This window comes from Pituophis catenifer, unplaced genomic scaffold, assembly GCF_029215685.1.
Source record: "Pituophis catenifer annectens isolate HBS135680 unplaced genomic scaffold, rPitCat1.0.hap2 SCAF_17, whole genome shotgun sequence".
Taxonomy (NCBI): Eukaryota; Metazoa; Chordata; class Lepidosauria; order Squamata; family Colubridae; genus Pituophis; species Pituophis catenifer.
The window spans coordinates 12,955,564-12,976,479 of NW_027256897.1; the positions used below are offsets into that span (position 1 = coordinate 12,955,564).

Genomic DNA, 20,916 nt, shown 5'->3' on the forward strand with positions numbered 1-20,916 from the left:
CCTCCGAGGTCCCTTCCAACTCTGTTAATCCGCAAGATAGTTTAGTGCGTTATATTAGCTTCCTTCCTTCCAATCGGGTAGCCTAATTAAGGGGCCTGTGTGACTGCAGGCCCTGTACAGCCTTCACTCTCTTCCCTGGGCAAGCATCACAACAATCCTCCCGTGAAGGTTTCGGGACTTTGGAAAAAGTGCAGAGAAGAGCAACCAAGATGATCAAAGACCTGGAGACTAAACCATATGAAGAACAGCTGCAGGATTTGGGTCTGCTCAGTCTAAAGTGAAGAAGAATTAGGGGTGACAGGATAGCAGGATTCCAGTATTTGAGGGGCTGCCACAAAGAAGAAGAGGGGGTCAGATTATTCTGCAAAGCACCCAGAGGGCAGGACAAGAAACGATGGATGGAAACTAATCAAAGAGAGAAGCAACCTGGAATTAAGGAGAAACTTCCTAGCAGTGAGGACAAATAACCAGTGGGAGGTTTTTAAGAAGAGACTAGACAGCCCCACTTGTCTGAAATCGTACAGGGTCTCTTGCTTGAGGGGGTTGGACTGAAAGACTTCCAAGGTCTCTTCCAGCTCTATTCTGATTACATATATTTACTCACATACTTATTGGCTCTCCACTCACGTAAATTAGGGAGTGACCCATAAAAGGGATGTTATTATTCACGATTAATATCAGTATTATTTTTAGTTTATTGTATGTCTATTGCTGGTCGATGACCGTAATAAAGTTTATATTCTTCTATTCTGATTATTATTATATTAAGGAGAAACTTCCTAACAATGAGGACAAGGATCCAGTGGAACAGAAGTTGCCTTCAGAAGTTTTGGTGCTTCATCCCCAGAGGCTTTTAAGAAGAAACAGGAGAACCATTTGTCTGAAAGTATACAGAGCAGTGGTGAAATCTAATTTTTTTTTACTACTGGTTCTGTGGGCGTGGCTTGGTGGGCGTGGCAGGGGAAGGATACTGCAAAATCCTCATTCCCTCCCCACTCCTGGGGGAAGGATATTGCAAAATCCCCATTCCATCCCCACTCCTGGGGGAAAGATATTGCAAAATCCCCATTCCCTCCCCACTCCTGGGGGAAAGATATTGCAAAATCCCCATTCCCTCCTCACTCCTGGGGGAAAGATATTGCAAAATCCCCATTCCCTCCTCACTCCTGGGGGAAGGATATTGCAAAATCTCCATTCCCACCCCACTCTGGGGCCAGCCAGAGGTGGCATTTGCCGGTTCTCCAAACTGCTCAAAATTTCCGCTACCGGTTCTCCAGAACCTGTCAGAACCTGCTGGATTTCACCCCTGATACAAAGTCTCCTAATTGAGTGGGGAGGGGGGGTTTGACTAGAAACCTCCAAGGCCCCTTCCAACTCTGATGATGATGGTGCAGGCGAGCCTGAAGGCTGCTGCACCTGTTTGTGAGGACCTGAAGAGGCAAACCTCCCGCTGAGTATCAGGGCAGCACTCGGGAACTTGCCAAGAGATTTAAGAGAATTGGAAGGGACCTTGTGGGTCATCTAGTCCAACCCCTCACCCAAAAGAGCCGAGGTGGCGCAGTGGTTAGAGTGCAGTACTGCAGCTACTTCAGTTGACTGCTAGTTCAGCAGATCAGCGGATCAAATCTCACCGGCTCAAGGCTGACTCAGCCTTCCATCCTTCCAAGGTGGGTTAAAATGAGGACCCAGATTGTTGGGGGCAATATGATATTTAGTATACTGTCTTTGGTATAAGCCGCCCAGAGTCCTCGGAGAGTGGGCGGCAAAGAAATATGAATAATAAAATGAATAAATAAATAAAAAGGAGAGCCTACAGCGTTTCTGACAGATGGCTGTCCAGTCTCTTCTTGAAAGCTCCCAGTGATGAAGCTCCCACAACTTCCGAAGGCAACTTCTGTTCCACAGGTTAATGGTTCTCACTGTCAGAAAGTTTCTCCTTATTTCCAGGTTGAATCTCTCCTGGATCAGTTTCCATCCATTCTTCCTTGTCTGGCCAACAACCTTAAAGGAGCTGTGAGTCCTGACAGTGGGAACAATGAATCAGTGGAACAACCTACCTCCAGAAGTTGTGAATTCTCCAACACTGGACGTTTTTAAGAAGAGAGTGGACAACTATTTATTGATTGATTCGATTTATATGCCGCCCTTCTCTGGAGACTCAGGGCGGCTTACAATGCGTTAAGCAATAGCCTTCATACTTTTGTATATACCTGCTTAGTAGGGCTTTCGGGGGCCCCTTAAGTGGTGTTCTTTTTTATACAAGGTCAGCTTATTGCCCCCACAATCTGGGTCCTCATTTTACCTACCTCGGAAGGATGGAAGGCTGAGTCAACCTTCAGCCTGGTGAGATTTTGAACTGGCAGTAATTGCAGGCAGCTGGTGTTATTTAACAGCGCTTTAGTCTGCTGCGCCACCAAGGCTCTGTCTGAAAAGATACAAGGGTTCCTGCCTAAGCAGCGGGTTGAGCTAGAAGACCTCCAAGGTCCCTTCCAACTCTGTTATTCGATCTCTCTTCTATCACAGTTTGCAAGAACTTCCAGTGGCGGGTCGTTCCGGCGGAGGGGACGTTGGGGGGGGGGGGGGGAAGGCCCCGACTGTCTTCTCCGGGGAGGCGGCGCCTGGCATGCAAAAAAGAAATAAAGCAAAGCAAAGGCAAAGCCCCGCCCCGGCCGAGCCTCCGCCCCGCAGCCAGCCTGGCTCGCGTGCGCGCCCGACGCCCTTTTTGCAAACTTCCCGGCCAGCCGAGAAGTTCCTCTTTTCTTGCAGCGGAGCCGAGCCGAGTCCCCGGCAAGGAGCCTTCCGAGGAGCGCGGCGCCTCCGAGCAGCCCTCCGGCCCGTCCCGCCCGCCCGCCGCCCGCCAGGAGGGAGGATCGCATCCCGGCCGGAGCCGCCGCAGCCGGTCCGGGAATCCCATCGGCCGGAGCCGCCGCAGAGTCAGGCGGCGGGATGCGATTGCAACCCCTCCGGGGACGGAGCCGCCGCCTCCGCCGCTTCCCGGGGTTGCTGCTCCTGTGGCTGCTGCTGCTGGCCGTCTTGCCCGCCTTCGCTGCAGGTAGGCAGGCAGGCAGGCCAGGCCGGGGAGGGTCCCGGGGTGGGTGGGCGATGCTGGCGGGAGAGCCTCCCTGGACGGGCGCAGTCTACCTTGCAAACCGCCGCTGCTCAGAGCCGCTCAGCCAACGGTTCCTGGTGGGTGGGTTGGAAGAAGCGCGCCCAGGCTCTCTCCGCCGGCCGCCCCGAAGGTTACCCGGGTCGCCCTGATCTTGCTCCTCTCCCATCCTCCCCTCCCCCGGCGGCTGCGGATGATGGGAGGGGGATGGCGGAGGAAGAGCGGCCGCCTTGCACAGCCTCCTCCGCTGCTGCCACCGCAGCTTCCCCGCCACCCGGTCGGGGCTCGGCTGACCCGCCGCTCACCCCGGCGGAGGAAGAGAAGGGAAAGAGCCGCAGCTTCGGGGCGGCCGCCTCTTTCTTTCTTTCTTTCTTTCTTTCTTTCTTTCTTTCTTTCTTTCTTTCTTTCTTTCTTTCTTTCTTTCTTTCTTTCTTTCTCTCTCCCTCCCTCCCTCCTTCCTTCTTTCTTTTTCTTCCTTCCTTCCTTCCTTCCTTCCTCCCTCCCTCCCTCCTTCTTTCTTTTTCTTTATTCCTTTCTTCCTTCCTTCCTCCCTCCCTCCCTCTGTCCTTCTTTCTTTTTCTTTATTCCTTCCTTCCTCCCTCCCTCTGTCCTTCTTTCTTTTTCTTTATTCCTTCCTCCCTCCCTCCCTCCCTCCTTCTTTCTTTTTCTTCCTTCCTTCCTTCCTTCCTCCCTCCCTCCTTCTTTCTTTTTCTTTATTCCTTTCTTCCTTCCTCCTTCCCTCCCTCCTTCTTTCTTTTTCTTCCTTCCTTCCTTCCTCCCTCCGTCCTTCTTTCTTTTTCTTTATTCCTTCCTTCCTTCCTTCCTTCCTTTCTTCCTTCCTTCCTTCCCTCCTTCCCTCGGCTCAACTTCGCTTCTTTCCAAAGAAAAGAAGAAACAAAAAACTGACCCGACCGGCTCTCCGGCTTCCCTCCCAGCGGCTCCTTGGAGCTGGGCTGCCCGGTTAGGAAGTTTGGGAAGAGTTGCTTCCCGCCCCCAACCCCGTCCCACGGGACAAGCCTTCCTCCGGCTGGCCGGGGACCATGGGAGCGGGAGTCCCTGGAGGTGGCAGAGCGACCCCCCCAGTCCCGTGTGCGCCCCGTGGTTAAAGGACTCCGGGCTGGGGGGCAATGGGGGGGCCGGCTGGGCCGTGGGTGGGAGGCTCGCGGGGCAGGGCAGGGGGTCTGCCGGGGGCGCCCCCAGAAGCCGGGCTGGGACACTGGGGGCTTCTGGCCTCCCTCTCGGCCCAGCGAGGCTTTTTCGTTTTTGGGCTGTGCAACACCGGCTCTAAAGACCGAACTGGGGAAACCGAAGCCACAGCCTCTCTCTCTCTCTCTCTCTCTCTCTCTCTTTGTGTGTGTTTTTTGTCAACCACTTTTGTGACTCTGCGTCAGATTTCCTGTCCTAGCCTCCTCTTGTACTTCTCTCCCCCCCCTTCTTCCTTTTTCTGGTTTTTTTTTGTTTTAACTGATGACTTTCGGGGCAGAAGTGTGTGATTTTGGGGAAAAGCAGCAGAGATGGAAAGAAGCAAAAATAGCAAGCCTCAAAGACCAACCTGTGGGTTTTTGAAAGGCCAAAGGAGGGAGGGAGGGGGGGGCAGCCGCTGCTACACCCCCCCTTTCCTCCTCCCCCAGGCTCTGGTTTTGTGCTGAATTTGGCTGGGATTCCTGGCAGGGGCAGCTGCTGTGGCTGATGGATCCTCTCCCTCCCTTCCCCCACAAACAAGCCAAGAGTTTGAATTGAAATCGAAGTTGATCACAAGTGGTTGGGGAGCCACGTGGTGCTTCCCCCTTAATCCGGGCACTGCCAGACACACAGGTTGTGTGTTTGTGGTATGTGCACACACAGGTGAGGCACAGAAGCTCCTGAGCTCAGATTTGGGGTTTTATGAAGCAGGGGGTCCAGCCCAAACAATCCAGCCTCTTTCTCCCCTAAGCCTTCCGTAGTTGCCATCCTCCTGGCTTGGTATGATGGGGATTGTAGTCCAGCATAGACTCAGGAAGGCTCCAGGCTGCCTGGGATCCTTGCCAAGTCTTTGGAAGAAAGCCAGGCCCAGACAGAAGGAGGCCTTGGGGTAGCTATTTTCGGCACTGGAGGTGGGAGACCCATCTTCAGGTCCACCTTCACACCAGGGGTGAAATCCAGCAGGTTCTGACAGGTTCTGGAGAACCGGTAGCGGAAATTTTGAGTAGTTCGGAGAACCGGCAAATACCACCTCTGGCTGGTCCCAGAGTGGGGTGGGAATGGAGATTTTGCAATATCCTTCCCCCAGGAGTGGGGTGGGAATGGAGATTTTGCAGTACTCTTCCCCTGCCATGCCCACCAAGCCACGCCCACAGAACCGGTAGTAAAAAAATTTGGATTTCACCACTGCTTCACACCCATCGGGAGTGGTGGTGGGTGTCCTCCATCTTGGGCCTTCTCTCTCTAAAGGTTTATTTATTTAGCGTATGGCACATACATGGACTTGTAGTAGTTCCAGTGTTAATGTCCAGTCCACCCAGCCAGTTGGAAAAAAATCAGACTTTGGGCCGGTGTAAGCTCTGGATGGACATTCGGACACAATGTGCTGGATGTTTTGTCGAGGAGCCTCACAGTCACACTGAGGGGTAGAGGCGAGACCCCCACTTAAACAAGGAGTCCTGGCAGACACCATGTTGGACACGGATCCTGTTCAGAGTTGACCACTGCCGGAGAGGAAGGTCAAAACCTGGCACCTCTCTGAAGAGGTCTCCCACCAGAGACTTCTGGAGATGGTTGAACTCTGGTCTTTTTTTGGGGGGGAGGGGGCTGCACAGTGGGACTCTCTGGTGCCAACTCTGCCCCTCTAAAGTACTCCCACCCCCCATAATCTGCCTTTCTGTCGGGCCTGCCGTTTCTTGGCCAGAAACGGTGTGGTGGGTCTGCCCCAGAGACCCCCCTCCCCTCTGCTCTGTTTGGAAGAAGGGGGAGGAAACTGCTCTTGTTTGGAAGTCTGTATTGGAGTGAGGGAGAAAAGGGCACCTTCCCGGACCAGCCTCCCCCAGAAATCTGAAGGGAATCTCAGAACCGGAAGTTTGGAATGGAAACCGGAGCTTTCTTAAGGAAGGGGGGCGTTTTCTGCCCTGGGGGCTCCTCTCGGGCTCCCCCAAATGCAGACGGGGCGCCCCCGCACTCCTTCCCCCGCTGCCTGTTTCGGGAAGTGAAGGGGAACTCGGTTTGGCCTTCGGTCTGGTTTCGCTTTTGCTGGTTTTTATTTTTTTATTTTGCTTTTGAGCAAAAGGCAATTCCAGCTTGGCGCTGTACAGGTGCTGCTCAACTTACGGCCACAATTGAACTTCTGCCGTTAAGTCAGACCTTTTGTTAAGTGGGTGTTACGACCTCTCTTGCCACCGTTGTTAAGTGAGTAGCAGGGTGGTTAAGTGAACGGGGCTCCCCCGTTGATTTTTTTTCTTCTCAGAAGGTCGCAAAAGGGGATCAGGGACACTGCGACCGATGTAAATATGAACCCCCAAGCGTCTGATCATATGAGGATGCTACAACGGTCGTCAGCGTGAAACATGGTCCTAAATCACTTTTTTCAGTGCCGTCGTAACTTTGAACGGCCACTAAATAAAATGTTGTAAGTCGAGAACAATCTTTTTTCTTTTCACTCAAAAACTACCTGCGTGGGTGTCTCTCGCGTGCTGGCAGACTGGCTTGCTGTCCCCCCCCCTGCCCCCCCCGGGTGCCTGCTCAGTCCGCTGCGGCCGGCAGCAGGCGGCTCCCGAGGGATGGTGGGTGGGGGGGCTCCGATCCCCTCTTTGTCTGGGCAGGGGCTGCCGAGTGGCACAGCTGTTGCTTTTTCCCACGCGCCCAGCCAAGCCCCGTTTGCGGAAAACGCCGAGTAGCTGCCGAGCCAGACGGGGCGCGTTGGGTGTGTGTGTGTGTTACTCCAGGAGGCTGATGCGTGTGTGCCCCCACCCCCCCAGAAAGAAAAGGGGGCATTTTCACTGGTGTGAATGACAGCCTATTTGGCTTTATGCAGGAGATCCCCAAAGCTCCATCTGTGAGCGCCTTAACGGAGCCACAGGTGTGCATGTGGCCTCTGCCAGTTTTGGGACGTTTGGTCTCCTTTTGGGGGTGCAGGGATGCCCAGATTTTACAAGCCCCGGGGACCAGAACTCAGTTGCAACCCAGCTGCTTTCTCCACTTGTGATGGAAACAGAGACACCCCCTGATACTTCGGCTCACTTTGTCCCTTGCTTGGGGGCTACCCCTGGTCCTTCGTCAGTTGCAGAGGGACCAAAATTCGCCTGTCCATCGTCGTCCCCCTCCTTCCTGGTGAGATAATTGTGCATGCTAAAAAAAAGGCCGGGGGGCTTGGATTGCATGTTGATGTGGGCCATCATGTCTTTTGTGACCCCCCCCTTCCTGCAGACCCCCTCCCTCCTCTGCCCTGGGACCAGTGGGCCTCCAGAGGGGCAGGCCTGGTTGGCATCCTTGGGCTGAATCATCATGGATTGGAGAGTTTGATGTGGTGAACCAGCCATGATGGCTTCTTTAGCAAATCATGGCTTAGCTTAATATAGGAATTCTTTGGGAGGCCTGGCTTTGCTCCAATGTTCTTTTTTTTCCCCTTCCTGCAGTCATTCCGTATTCTTTTAAGCTGATTGGTCTACGATAGTATTATTGTACTAGGCTAAAAGGATGTTTTTTAAAGTTTTGGCAAACATATTTGCATTCTGCTGGACTTCAGCTCCAAGTTGATTTATGTTTTTTCCTTTGTGATGCCTTTGGGGTAATTTTGAGGCTCTTTTGAGACTCTGGAAAGAATGCAGAGAAGAGCAACAAGGGGCAACATGATAGCAGTGTTCCAGTATTTGAGGGGCTGCCCCAAAGAAGAGGGGGGGTCAACCTATTTGTGGGAGCTTCATCACTGGAGGCTTTCAAGAAGAGATTGGACTGCCGTTTGTCAGAAATGGTGTAGGGTCTCCTGCATGGGAAGGGGGTTGGACTAGATGACCTCAAAGGACCCTTCCAACTCTGTTATTCTGTTACTTACCAGGCAGAAGAAGGTTGCTTCACAGTCTGCATTTGGTGGCTCACCAAAGTGGGACCATAAATCAGCTTTTTAAGATGCTCTTCCTTATTTCTTGAGAGGACCTGAAAGTAACCAGGTCTCTTTTCTTCCGGTTTACAAATGCTTCCATGCCAGGTTCACCTAGGAGGAGGAGCAATTCTTCCTCATTGCAGGCAATTCAGCAAATGTGCATTTAATGCCTAACCCAGGCAGGACAGGCCTGCCTGTGCTTTAGCAGTTTATGGTGTGGTGGGTTTTTTTTTTGGTTGCATCACGTTGGTTTCCTTTATTGCACTTTTTACAAATAATAAATCTCTATTTCATTGGACGACTTAGAGGACTAGCAACTCTTCCTGTACTTAACGTGCAGCTCGATTGTGGCTAAACATAATGTGCAAAGCTGTTAATAGTTGGTAAACCTATAATCCTCTGTTAATATGTGCCAAACCAATTAACTGTGTGAACCACGGATAGCTAAACCGTGGCTTAATGTGTTGTGCGGACCAGGTCCTATTTAGTACCCAATCTGTGATTGGCATCCTTGATGCTTTATAAAAATTTCCCCTTTAAAAAATATGACCTTTATCGAAGTCAACTGCTTTTCCTGCCAGAGGCTATTCAAAATAAAATAAAATAAAATAAAAATTGTCTCCCAGACCTCTCATAGCCAAACAAAGTTTGAGTTGATTCAGGCAGCCCGAGAAACTCCTTTCGGGGTTAACAAAATACATTTTTTCCTGTTGATAGAACATATAGTGCCAAACCAACAAGGGAAAATTGAGCCTAGCCTGTTAGTATGCTCCATGAAGTCCCCACAATACCTTGTCGTAGAATCCTAGTTTTGCCCCAGGTTTGGTGTTTAGTGAGGTTAGTCCACGTGCAAATCGTGGTAAACAGGGGTGGCTTTCAAAAATGTTTACCACCGGTTCGCATGCGCCCGGCCTTCCATGAATGGGCTTTCCTTGCGCTCACGCCTTCCACACATGGATCCGGCCACGAAAACATGACTAAATAGGACAGCATAGTGGCGGCCCACCATGTCCGCGACCAGCTGAATACCAGTACTAATGGTAAATTATGATTTTCAAACATGGCCATTTTAAGATGGGTGGGCTCCAGCTCCCAGAATTCCCTTGCCTGCATGCTGAATTACGCAGCTGATTTTCGGGCCTTCTGGGCCCACCAGAAGTCGGGAAATGGGTTGTTTCTGGCCTCCGGAGGGCCTCCAGGGGGGTGGGGAAGGCCGTTTTTGCCCTCCCCTTGCTCCTAGAAAGGCTCTGGAGCCTGGGAAGGGCGAAAAAAATTGTTGATCGAAAGGTTGGCAGTTCGGCAGTTCGAATCCCTGGTGCCGCATAACGGGATGAGCTCCCGTGACTTGTCCCAGCTTCTGCCAACCTAGCAGTTCGAAAACACCTAAAAATGCAAGTAGAAAAATAGGGACCGCCTTTGGTGGGAAGGGAACAGCGTTCCGTGTGCCTTTGGCATTTAGTCATGCCGGCCACGTGACCACAGAGACGTCTTCAGACAGCCCTGGCTCTTCGGCTTTGAAACGGAGATGAGCACTGCCCCCTAGAGTCGGGAACGACTAGCACATATGTGCGAGGGGAACCTTTACCGTTTATTCTTGTAGAAATAAAGGGTCCTTTTGAGTTACACAGACAGGCCCGTAGAGCCGTGTTTTGCAAGCTTGGCTGCTTTTAAGGTGTTTGGATTTCAACTCCCAGAATTCCCCAGCCAGCCATTCTGGGAATTGAAGTCCAGTCATCTTAAAAGCAGCCAAGCTTGTAAAAAGTGACGGTGCTCGAGAATTCTGTGGGTTCTTCTCTTCAAGCTGAAACAGAGTTTCCCAGAATCGAGGAAGAAGCGTGGAGCTTGGCATTTGTTCAATTTGGCTAAGATTGTCATCTCTAGTGATTGAAGACACCCAATACTCTCTTCGCATCTCAGATGATATCTGGCGCAGAGATCCTGGGATTATAGCGATGGTTGGCCTCCCCCCTTGGGTCTGACGAGTTGCCATCCCATAATGCCAGTCCATCATCCCATGAAACGGTTTTTCCTTTTCATCTGCTTTGTTCAGAAGAGATACACACATACATACATACATATATTTATGAGAACTGCTAAACTGGAATTTCCTGGGTGGGTTTCTTTGGGCCTCCCCCTTCCCCACAAACCAACTTGGTTAATCCCTGAGTAGCTAAGCAGGAGTAGAGCCAAGGCCACTTAGAATTAGGAGGAGGGGGGCAGAGGGGGAAATCCCATGCCGGGAAGGGCAGCGGCAAACCCTGGATGGTCATTTACACAATTTAATTTAATTTAATTTAATTAATTCAATTTATATGCTGCCCCTCTCCGAAGACTCAGGGCTGCTCACAATACACAATCACTTATGAAGCTGAGGAAACTGCTTTCCTTGGTGTGTAGCAAAGCACAGTAAAGCACCAGGCCAGAACCTGAGAAACTGTGAGTTTTAGTCCTGCCTTAGGCATGAAAGGCAGCAGGGGGATTTTGGGCCAGTCACAAGGTGGTGGTGAGTTCTAGCATTGCGTTAGATAGGAAAGCTGGCTGGGTGACTTTGGACTAACCACCAGGAGACGGTGAATTCTAGTCCTGCATGAAAGCTGGCTGGGTGACTTTGGGCCAGTCCCTCTCTCTCAGCCCAACCCACCTCACAGGGTTGTTGTGGAAAACATCAGAGGAGAAGGGTCTGTTGGATATGTTCATCCTTGACTTATTTATAAAAATAATAAAGGTGGGATACAAATAAATATAGATCTGATGACTTTATTAACTGCTAAAGCCGATTCTGGTTCCAATTATGACTCTTCATTATTTGGAAATCACCTGAAAAGGTCATATTTTAAGAAGGTAAATTATGATTCATGTCCTGGAAACTTCACCTGGTTTACCTTTTGATTTCCTGCCTGAAAAATGGGTATAGAGTTCTTAGATAGCTGTCAGTTGCGGGAAGAAGAAATATTGCATTTTTTTGAGGCCACTTGGATCTGTACAGTAAATCTTCTATTTTGTGGACGATTTTGGCGGAGGGATGTCTGTTAAACCCAAATGTTCATTGACTTGAAATTTAGGTTATTTGCATCAATTGCTACATGGATTGTTTGCATTGCTTTGCATATAATGGAGTCTGTTTGAAATAAAACCGGGTCCATTAAATAAAAAAAAATTGAAACAGCGAAGCCCTGCTGTTTTACAAAAGCACTGAAATCTTGCATATATAAAGATGACTAACATCCTAACTCTGTCCTTTAACTTTTCCCAACCGGATGTGTTCTCAGAGCATTGACATTAACCCCCATTCTCAGTGTTTGGGGAGGGGAAGCCTGGCATCTGGGAGCACATGGAGTGGGGTAAGGCTGCACTGGATCCTATCCACAGCCCTATCTAACAAAATGAAATTCAATGTAGAGAAAAGTAAAGTCCTACACTTAGGCAAGAAAAACCAAAAGTACCCATATAGACTGGGTGAAACCAGGCTTAATAGCAGGAACTCTGAGAGGGATCCTGGAGTCTTAGTGGACAACCAATAAAATAGGAGCCAGCTGTGTGCGGCAGCAGCCAAAAAAGCCAATGCAATCCTAAATTGCATTAACAGAGGGATACAATCAAGATCAAGGGAGGTGCAAATAACCACTCTACAAAGCCTTAGTAAGACCACGCTTAGAGTACTGCATCCAGTTTTGGTCACCACACTATAAAAAAGAGGTTGAGACTCTAGAAAGAGTGCAGAGAAGAGCAACCAAGATGATGAGGGGACTGAAGGCTAAAACATACGACGAATGATTGCAGGAACTGGGCATGGCTAGTCTAGGGAAGAGAAGGACCAGGGGAGACAGGATAGCAATCTTCCAATATTTGAGGGGCTGCCACAGAGAGGAGGGAGGGGGTTGAGCTATTTCGCAAAGCACCTGAAGGCCGGACAAGGAACAATGGATGGAAACTGACCAAGGAGAGATTCAACCTAGAAATAAGGAGAAACTTTCTGACAGTGAGAACAATCAACCCATGGAACAGAAGTTGCCTTCAGAAGTCATGGGACCACTGGAAGCCTTCAAGAAGAGGCAGGACTGCCATTTGTCAGAAATAATGTAGGATCTCCTGCTTGGACGGGGGTGGGGGGTTGGATTAGATCAGGGGTCTCCAACCTTGGCAACCTTAAGCCTGGAGGACTTCAACTCCCAGAATTGGAGACCCCTTGGACTAGATGACCTACAAGGTCCCTTCCAACCCTGTTAATCTGTTAAAGATCCTACATGGATTCTGGGCCTCTCTTGATATCTTCCGTCCTGTGGCTGAGCTTCACCAGTGCCATGACAATATCTCTCTTCTCTCCTTGCAGGTTTGCGATGTACCCAGCCTTCTGAATCCTGCTTGAACGGTGGAAAGTGTGAAACCTATCAAAACGGAACAGGGGCATGTCTGTGAGTACTGGCTTGTTTTTTATAAGCGTGGGGAATGAAAGCGTGTAAAAGATTTCAACCCTGAGATGGGTCCTTTTTTGAGTGTTCCAAGCTTGGGATAAAAACAATGCAGGCCTTTTGAATTTTGTCTCAACTGAAGGAGCATATTCTTATTTGGTGTGGATCTGCTTTGTTCTGGCCTTGAAAACACACTGCGTTTGGGGGGTTTTTTTGGGGGCCAATCCCTAGCAAGAACGAAAACACCAGGTAGTGAGTTGGCAAAAGTTTTGATATCTTTTCCTCTTCTCAACGAGATGGTCGCAGAAGTTAGATGGAGAGACTTTGGAAAAAATGCAGAGAAGAGCAACAAAGATGATTAGGAGGCCGGAGACGGAATTGGGTTTGTCAGTCTAGTGAAAAGGAGGACTGGGGGGGATAGCAGGATTCCAGCATTTGGGAGTGTCAGATGTAAATGCCTTATTCTCTAATGTGTAAATAATGTATATATGGAACATCAGGGGTTAACTTATTACTTGAGCTTTAATGTATTCATATTTTACCACTCCCATTCCTGGCTCCGCCCCTTGTATATAAAAGGAGCCATCCTCCCCATTCTCCTTGCTTCTATCTTGAATATTCAGCGAATATAGAATGCCTATTATGATTAAAGAGAATTATATTTAAACCTATAACTTCTATTATCTTTATTGAGTCTGATCCTGAAAATATTGCAACAAGCTGGTAGCAGAGGATGGTTAATTGACTCAATAAGTAATTAAAAATGTCCAAGAAAGATAGGCCCAACACCAGGGCCTACAGCAAAGAAATAGAAACTGATCAAGAGATGATCAACGAATCCACTAATGCGATTTCGAGAGAATCCGAAGAATACACCACTGAAGAAGAAGAACTGATGAGTGAAAATAACGACCAGGAAGAAATCGAGATAGAAAATAACGAACTCAGGTCAGAAATATTAAAAATACTAAAAAGCCAAAAGAATGATGAAAGCCTCATCGCGGACCTCCAGGAGATGCTGAGGAACAGCGGAGCAGCGAGAGAGAAAAACGTCATTAAAGAAAAACCCAAAGATCAAAAAACTGTGAGTGAAATGACTACTGAGAAAATAGTTGTAAAAAAGAAAAGATGTGACCCCGCGCGAAATTTTGAACGGCAGCCATCTTGGTTTCAACGAACTTCAAAAGAGAGTGAAGCAGAGCCAATCAAAACGCTCAGTTCAAAATTTCTGGCGCGAAAAACGCTATCAGACGAAGAAAGTGAAAAAGAAGTCTCAAACTCTTCAGATGAACCAAAATCAGAAAGTGAAGACGATTTAACAAAGTCTCAAGTAAAGTCAGCAATGAAAACGCTTTTTGCTGCTTTTGGGCCAAGATTGAAAATCTCCAAGACATCGACGAAGAAGCAAGAAATCAAACCGACAACTCAAGACCTGCACGCTCCCATCCTGACTTCGAAAACGACGACACCCGAGCCCAGAGAGCCATGCCGATTCCGTCCTACACCGCAGACAGAATCGAGTGCCAACACACACAAGAGAAAGAAAAGAACCGCCGCCATCACCAAAGCCCCAAAAACCGAGCCAGAGACCGACTCATCTGAAGAGGAGCGGATCGAGAGAGCTGAAATGGAGAGAACCTTCCACAACGGCGCCAAAGAAGAAATGAGCAACGCGCATGTGCAAAACTACGTAGACGGCCCCGAAAGACTTGAACTGGCCAGAGAACCGCGCAGACTCGTTACAAGCATCCCAATGCCGTTCTGTAATTTCCTGCACTTGAGAGACCACGGACTGCCTCAGGTTGTAAGTAATGGACAAAATAATGTGGGGAACTTACCCAGTGACTTCCCAAAACTTAGAGTTGATGGCATTAATTTACAAGAGTGGTACCAACAGCTTCAGGTTATTTTTATGAAAGAAAATTTACTATTCTTTATAACTAGTCCTCCAAGAAGACCTTGGACTTTAAAAATAGACTGTTTACATCATAGAGCATTTTTCATAATAATTTCTAGCGTGTCTCCTGCAATGTATCATAGCATCAAACCAAACCTAACTGTATCAGAAATAATTCAATGCATGTTTAATCTATTTCACAGCGATAGCGTAGCCACAACCACAAGAATGTCTAAGGATTTCTTTTCTTCTAGAGTGAAACCAGGGGTTTCTATAAGTGAACATTTGATAAATCTAAACAAAATAAGAGCTGAGCTGCAATTGAGGGGGGAAGTGATTTCAGATCAAACTATGAAAAGTGTTATTATCAATTCACTTGATCCATCATGGGATAGCTTTATGTCACACTTAGATACCATTAATTTGGGATATTTATCAATAGAAAGTCTATCTAACAAATTGATAGCAGAAGACAATTCAAGAAAAAATCGTTCCAGTAACCAAACAGAACACAAATCTTTTAGGAAAGTAGTTTTTCAAGATAAATATAATGAAGCCTTTAGATGCCACAATTGTGGATCCAGGGAACACAGTAGAAGAGACTGTCACAAAGTCCCAAGGGAGAGACATAGGCCAGAATATAGGAGCAAATACAATTACAGACAATCTTCCACAGATAGACACAAATATAGAAGTCCACCAAACTACAGAGAAAGTAGAGGGGGTAGAGAAAATTCAAAAGAGAGAAAATCTGGGTCACTAAATGGGTTAAATAAACAAGACAGCACCAAAACACAACAAGATGAGAACAATAATTGGCTTATTGATTCTGGTGCAACGAATCACACCACTAATAACAAAAGTATATTATCTTCATTTACAGAAGATAAGTTTGTGATAAAGGTAGCTAATCAAGAAAAGGTTCAAGTATTAGGCAGAGGAAATGTGACCTTGCCTGGTTTAGGGAAAATAGAGGGGGTATTATTAATCCCAGAAATACCTCACAACATACTAAGTGCTATAAAACTAAGCAGAGAATCTGACATCAATATAGTTTTCTCAAAGGGGAAAGCAACTATAGAAAAGAACAAAACAAATGTAGGCACTGTGATGATAAAAGGGGGTCTACCCTATCTGATAACCAAAGAAAGATGGTTACATAACATTGATTCAAATATGGAAGATTGTATTGAAGCAGATGATGAAAATGTCAGTAACAGTGACAATGATGAATGTAAATTAACTCATGATAACAAAAATACACACAATGAGAAGAAACCAAAAATAGGTAAACCAATTCATGATGAGTGTGCTCATATCTTACATAGGAAGTTAGGACATGCTAGCTTTCCTGTAGTACAAAAAATGACTGAACACGCAGAAGGTGTAAAAATAAAAAATTGTGAAAATTATTTAGAATGCTCAGTATGTAAATCCACCAAACTAAAAACCAGTCCTAGACCAAAAAAATCTAATAGATCAACTAACAATATTTTTGATTTGGTACATATGGACTTAGTTGGTCCATTAACTCCATCAATTACCTATAGAAAACGTTACTTCCTAACAATAGTGGATGATTACAGTCGCTATGGTTTTGTTTACACATTAAAGCACAAGGATGAAACCTTTCAGAAATTTAAGGAATTCTACAAACGCATAGAAACACAACATAATATCAGAATAAAACAAATTATGACAGATAGGGGATGTGAATTCATGTCTAAAGAATTCTCCCAATGGTTAAAGGATAGAGGGATGCTACATTTCACGTCCAATCCATTTTCTGCCTTTCAAAATGGGATTGCAGAGAGAAAGAACTCCACACTACAAACCATGATTAGATGCACATTAGAGGATGCTGGTTTAGGCAAACAATTTTGGTCAGAAGCCTTACATTATTCAAATTACACTCAAAATAGAACATGGTCCAGTATTGTGAATAAGACACCATATGAGGTGATGTACAATAGAAAACCTAAATTAGCACACATGCACATATTTGGAGTTACTGCAGACGTGCACATACCTAAACAATTGAGGAGAAAGGGAGAAAACGTATCCAGGAGATTAAGATTCATGGGATACGAAACTGGAACCAAAGGGTACAGATTCATCGATAATAATAACAAATTTATAGTATCCAGAACAGCTGTGTTCCATGAGCAGGCCAATTGGTCTAAGTTGCACCTTAATGAAATTTTTCCTAATAAAAGCAAAGATAATATATCTTGCGAGGAAGGAACAACAGAAAATCAAAATATTAACAAAAGTAAGAACAAAACCAAAACTTGGACAAATAGTCAGCATAAAATAAAGACAGACACATTAACAAAAAAGGAAGCCAGATATTTGCATGACAACCATAGCAAACCTGAAAGAAATATTAGAAATAATAGAAACCAAATACCAAATAAATACAAAGATTATATTATGCATATGGATGGAGAACAAATAACACCTAATACATATGAGGAAGTATTGAAACTTCCCCGTGAAGAAAGAGAAAAATGGGAACTAGCTATGGAAAAAGAAATGAAAAGTTTACAAGGATTAAATGTATTCACACCTGCGATCGCACCTAAGGATAAAACAATTATAGGTACCAGGTGGATTTATAAAATTAAGAATTTAGAAGGAGGTAATACCTTATACAAGGCCAGACTAGTTGCACAAGGTTATGCACAAAAATATCCAGAAGACTATACTGACACATATTCACCCACAGTGAGAACAGAGAGTGTCAAAACAGCTCTTGTAGTAGCATCTGCACTCAATCTAGACGTGTTTCAATATGACATACAGACTGCATACTTACATGCAAAATTAGATAAGGAAATATATGTAAGAGCACCACACAGTCAATACACTAATAAGAACGAAATTTGGTTACTAAATAAGAGTCTGTACGGATTGAAGCAATCTGGCAAAAGATGGTACGATTGCTTGGTAAAAGTACTAAAGACCATGGATTTCAACGCCACCACTGCTGATAACTGTTTCTTTGTAAAAAAGAGTAATGATCATATTGAATTTGTATTAATTTATGTGGATGATATTTTATATATTGGAAAGCATAAAGAGAGCAGGGAAATCTTTGTAAATAAGTTAAACGAACACTTCTCATTGAAATCACTAGGTAGAGTGAATAAATACCTTGGTGTACAAATTAACAAAACAAAAAGGGGATTCAAACTTACTCAAAAAGATAAAATCATTGAACTCCTAAACAAATGTAACTTAAATAATGCCAAAACATGTGACACACCTATGCAAACTGATTTTCTTAGAAACAATGATGAATCTTCCCCTGAGTTTAAAGACAACACATTTTACAGATCAGTTATAGGTTCACTCCTTTATATATCTAATTGGACTAGGCCAGATATTGCATTACCTCTCAATTTATTGTCAAGATATGTTAGCAAACCAACCTTGTATCATTGGGAAGCTGTCAAAAGAATTTTAAGATATCTGAAAAATACATTAGATTTTTGTTTAATATTGGAACCCAATAATGACAAAGAACCAAAAATTACTTGTTATGCTGATGCAGATTGGGCTGGTGATACATCATGCAGAAAGAGTACCTCTGGTTATGTTTTTCTATTGAACGATTGTCCAGTTTACTGGTATACTGGTAAACAAGAACTGGTAGCCACCTCTACCACAGAAGCAGAATATGTTTGCTTGTCTAAAGCTGCAAATAACCTTGTATGGTTCAATGATTTGATCACAGATGTTTGGAAGAAACCTATTTTACCATTTATTATGCATGAAGATAATAAAGCGGCCATTGAAATTTCTAGATCCGATGCAATTGGACAAAGGTCCAGGCATATTGATATAAAATTTAAGCACGTGAGACAACTATCTCAAGACGGATTCATCAAAGCAATACATTGTGATACTTCTGAACAATTAGCTGACATATTAACAAAACCCTTACCTTCTAAACAACACAAATATTTAACTTCTAAATTATATGTATTATATTGTCCTGAATCTGAATGTAACTGGTGTTGTATAACGAACCGGCATTTAGAGGGGGATTTGTCAGATGTAAATGCCTTATTCTCTAATGTGTAAATAATGTATATATGGAACATCAGGGGTTAACTTATTACTTGAGCTTTAATGTATTCATATTTTACCACTCCCATTCCTGGCTCCGCCCCTTGTATATAAAAGGAGCCATCCTCCCCATTCTCCTTGCTTCTATCTTGAATATTCAGCGAATATAGAATGCCTATTATGATTAAAGAGAATTATATTTAAACCTATAACTTCTATTATCTTTATTGAGTCTGATCCTGAAAATATTGCAACAGGGAGGTTGCCACAAAGAAGAGGGGGTCAAATTATTTTCCAAAGCACCAGAGGGCAGGACGAGAAACAATGATTGGAAACTAACCAAGGAGAGAAGCAACCTGGAATTAAGGAGAAGCGTCCTAATCTTGGGGACCATTAACCAGTGGAATAGCCTGCCTTCAGAAGTTGTGGGTACTCCCAACACTGGAGGGCACAACCAAGGGTGAAATGCTCCCGGTTCGGTAGCGATGGCGGTGGGTGGTTTGGAGAACCGGTAGCAAAAATCCCTGCTCCCCCCCCCCCTTCCCTGCCATGCCCACCCAATCGCTCGGTCGCCTGCTTGCCGCTTCTTTTAAAACATGCTTTTAAAAGGTTAAAAAAAAGGCTCTGACGATTCCAGCTGAGCCGTGGGATCGTCCAAGCCTTTTTTTTTTTAATTTTTAAAAGTATTTTTTTGCAACCTATTAGGTTATTAAAAAAATGCTTTTAAAAGTAAAAAAAAAAAAAATTGTGCACCACAGCTGATCACCCCGCCCTGTGTGCGCGCGCTGTTCTACTTATCCCATGCCTTCTTTTTGTGTGCACTGCACGCATGCACCTCACATTTGCTGCATGGTGCGCACTGCACATGCGTGCATGCAGTGTGCATGCACAGCCAGCAAACCGATAGTAAACCGGTTCAGATTTCACCACTGGCCACGACAGACCTTGTCCAGGCATGTTGACATAAGCAAGCCACTTGCCTGGAATGGTAGAGGGTCTGCAGCTTGAGCGGGGGGTTGGACTAGAAAACCTCCAAGGTCCCTTCCAGAAGTCTAGGTTTGGAAGCTGGAGGCCGAAGGGGCTATTTGAAAGAACACGGAGGCAGTTTTCTAGGGCTGTGATGCGTTGGGCGCTGGGGTGTTCCTCCATTTTACGCGATGCAGTTCCTCTTCATGCAACTGAGAACCTGCATATCTCCATGTGCCTGAACATGATCCCTTATGCTCCTCCTAACAAAAGCTGGTTTAGCAAAGGGGGACAGGAAAGGTGATGAGGTTCTGTTATTGACTAGATCACTTGTTGACGGAATCAACTGGAACATTATCCCCATGGACCAGAATGGCTTCTGTAATCTGGTGGCTCCTGGATTTGTTCCTTCCAGACACAACAGGATTGCACCTCCTCAGGCTAACAAATATGGGTGCTGTTAACACCACAGCTGGAGAGCACCAGGCCAGGGAAGGCTGTCCCAATCCAATCCTATCTCTAGATCATGCTGCATTCAAAGAACATCGTAGAACAGAGGTCTTCAAACTTGGCAGCCTTAAGACTTGTGGACTTCAACTCCCAGAATTCTGGGAGTTGAAGTCCACAAGTCTTAAAAGCTGCCAAGTTTGAAGACCTCTGTTGTAGAATATGATGCAGAAGTTGGTGCCCTTGGGAGATTTTGCAAGCTGTTGTTTTCCTAGCTGAGTCCATAATGGGTGTCAGCTGCCCTTTGGTCAAAAACCAACCCTATCCAAATGGATGGATGAAAAAGTCAGCTCGCTCTTGTCTTTTTGACTTGGCTGTAAAAGGAAATATGAAAGTAGCTTGCCTTAGTTCCAAACTAGAACTTTCAACTCCAAGTTCCTTTTCTGGAAAGTAGAAGTCCAGCGGAAGTCAACTAAATTGGAGTTAAATTGAACCGAACCAAGAATCGATGGGCGTTATGGCGAAGTGGCGAAGTACAACTAGGGAAACCTGGTTTGAGGCTGTTGTCAATCATGGAAAAACCGTTGTGTGACTTACCTACCTATCTCACAGGATGGTTGTTACAGGGGGGAAATGGGAGGGGGAGCACCGGTTGTAGCATGTTGTGGCAGAATGGGACAACTTGCCGCAGCCAACTCACTGCGGGACAGCTTAACAATTCAGTTTAATTCTGTAAACTAAATAAGAAAATATTTTATTTTTTGTTGTTCGCATTTAAATTCTGTCCCCCCCCCCCTTTTTTTTTTGCATCTTCTCTTTAATGATTCTATTCCACCCTTACTTTGATATTAGTGTAACTCTCATCCCGCAGCGAATTGTCGTGTGGCCAGTTGGCTGCAGCGAATTGTCACAAACCCTTTTGTGCTCCTAAGGAAAAGGTGGGATTAGA

At 45.9% G+C, this 20,916-nt stretch overlaps 1 protein-coding gene across 1 annotated transcript in view; it reads left to right on the forward strand.

Moving 5' to 3' along the window:
- The first annotated feature begins 209 nt into the window (after positions 1 to 209).
- NOTCH1 (notch receptor 1) overlaps positions 210 to 20,916 on the forward strand; it is a 112,608-nt gene continuing 91,901 nt past the window's right edge. Inside the window, exons 1-3 of the mRNA XM_070955916.1 lie at positions 210 to 277; positions 2,767 to 3,440; positions 12,505 to 12,586. Of these exons, the coding sequence (XP_070812017.1) occupies positions 210 to 277; positions 2,767 to 3,440; positions 12,505 to 12,586 (824 nt within the window). The remainder of the gene's footprint in view (positions 278 to 2,766; positions 3,441 to 12,504; positions 12,587 to 20,916) is intronic.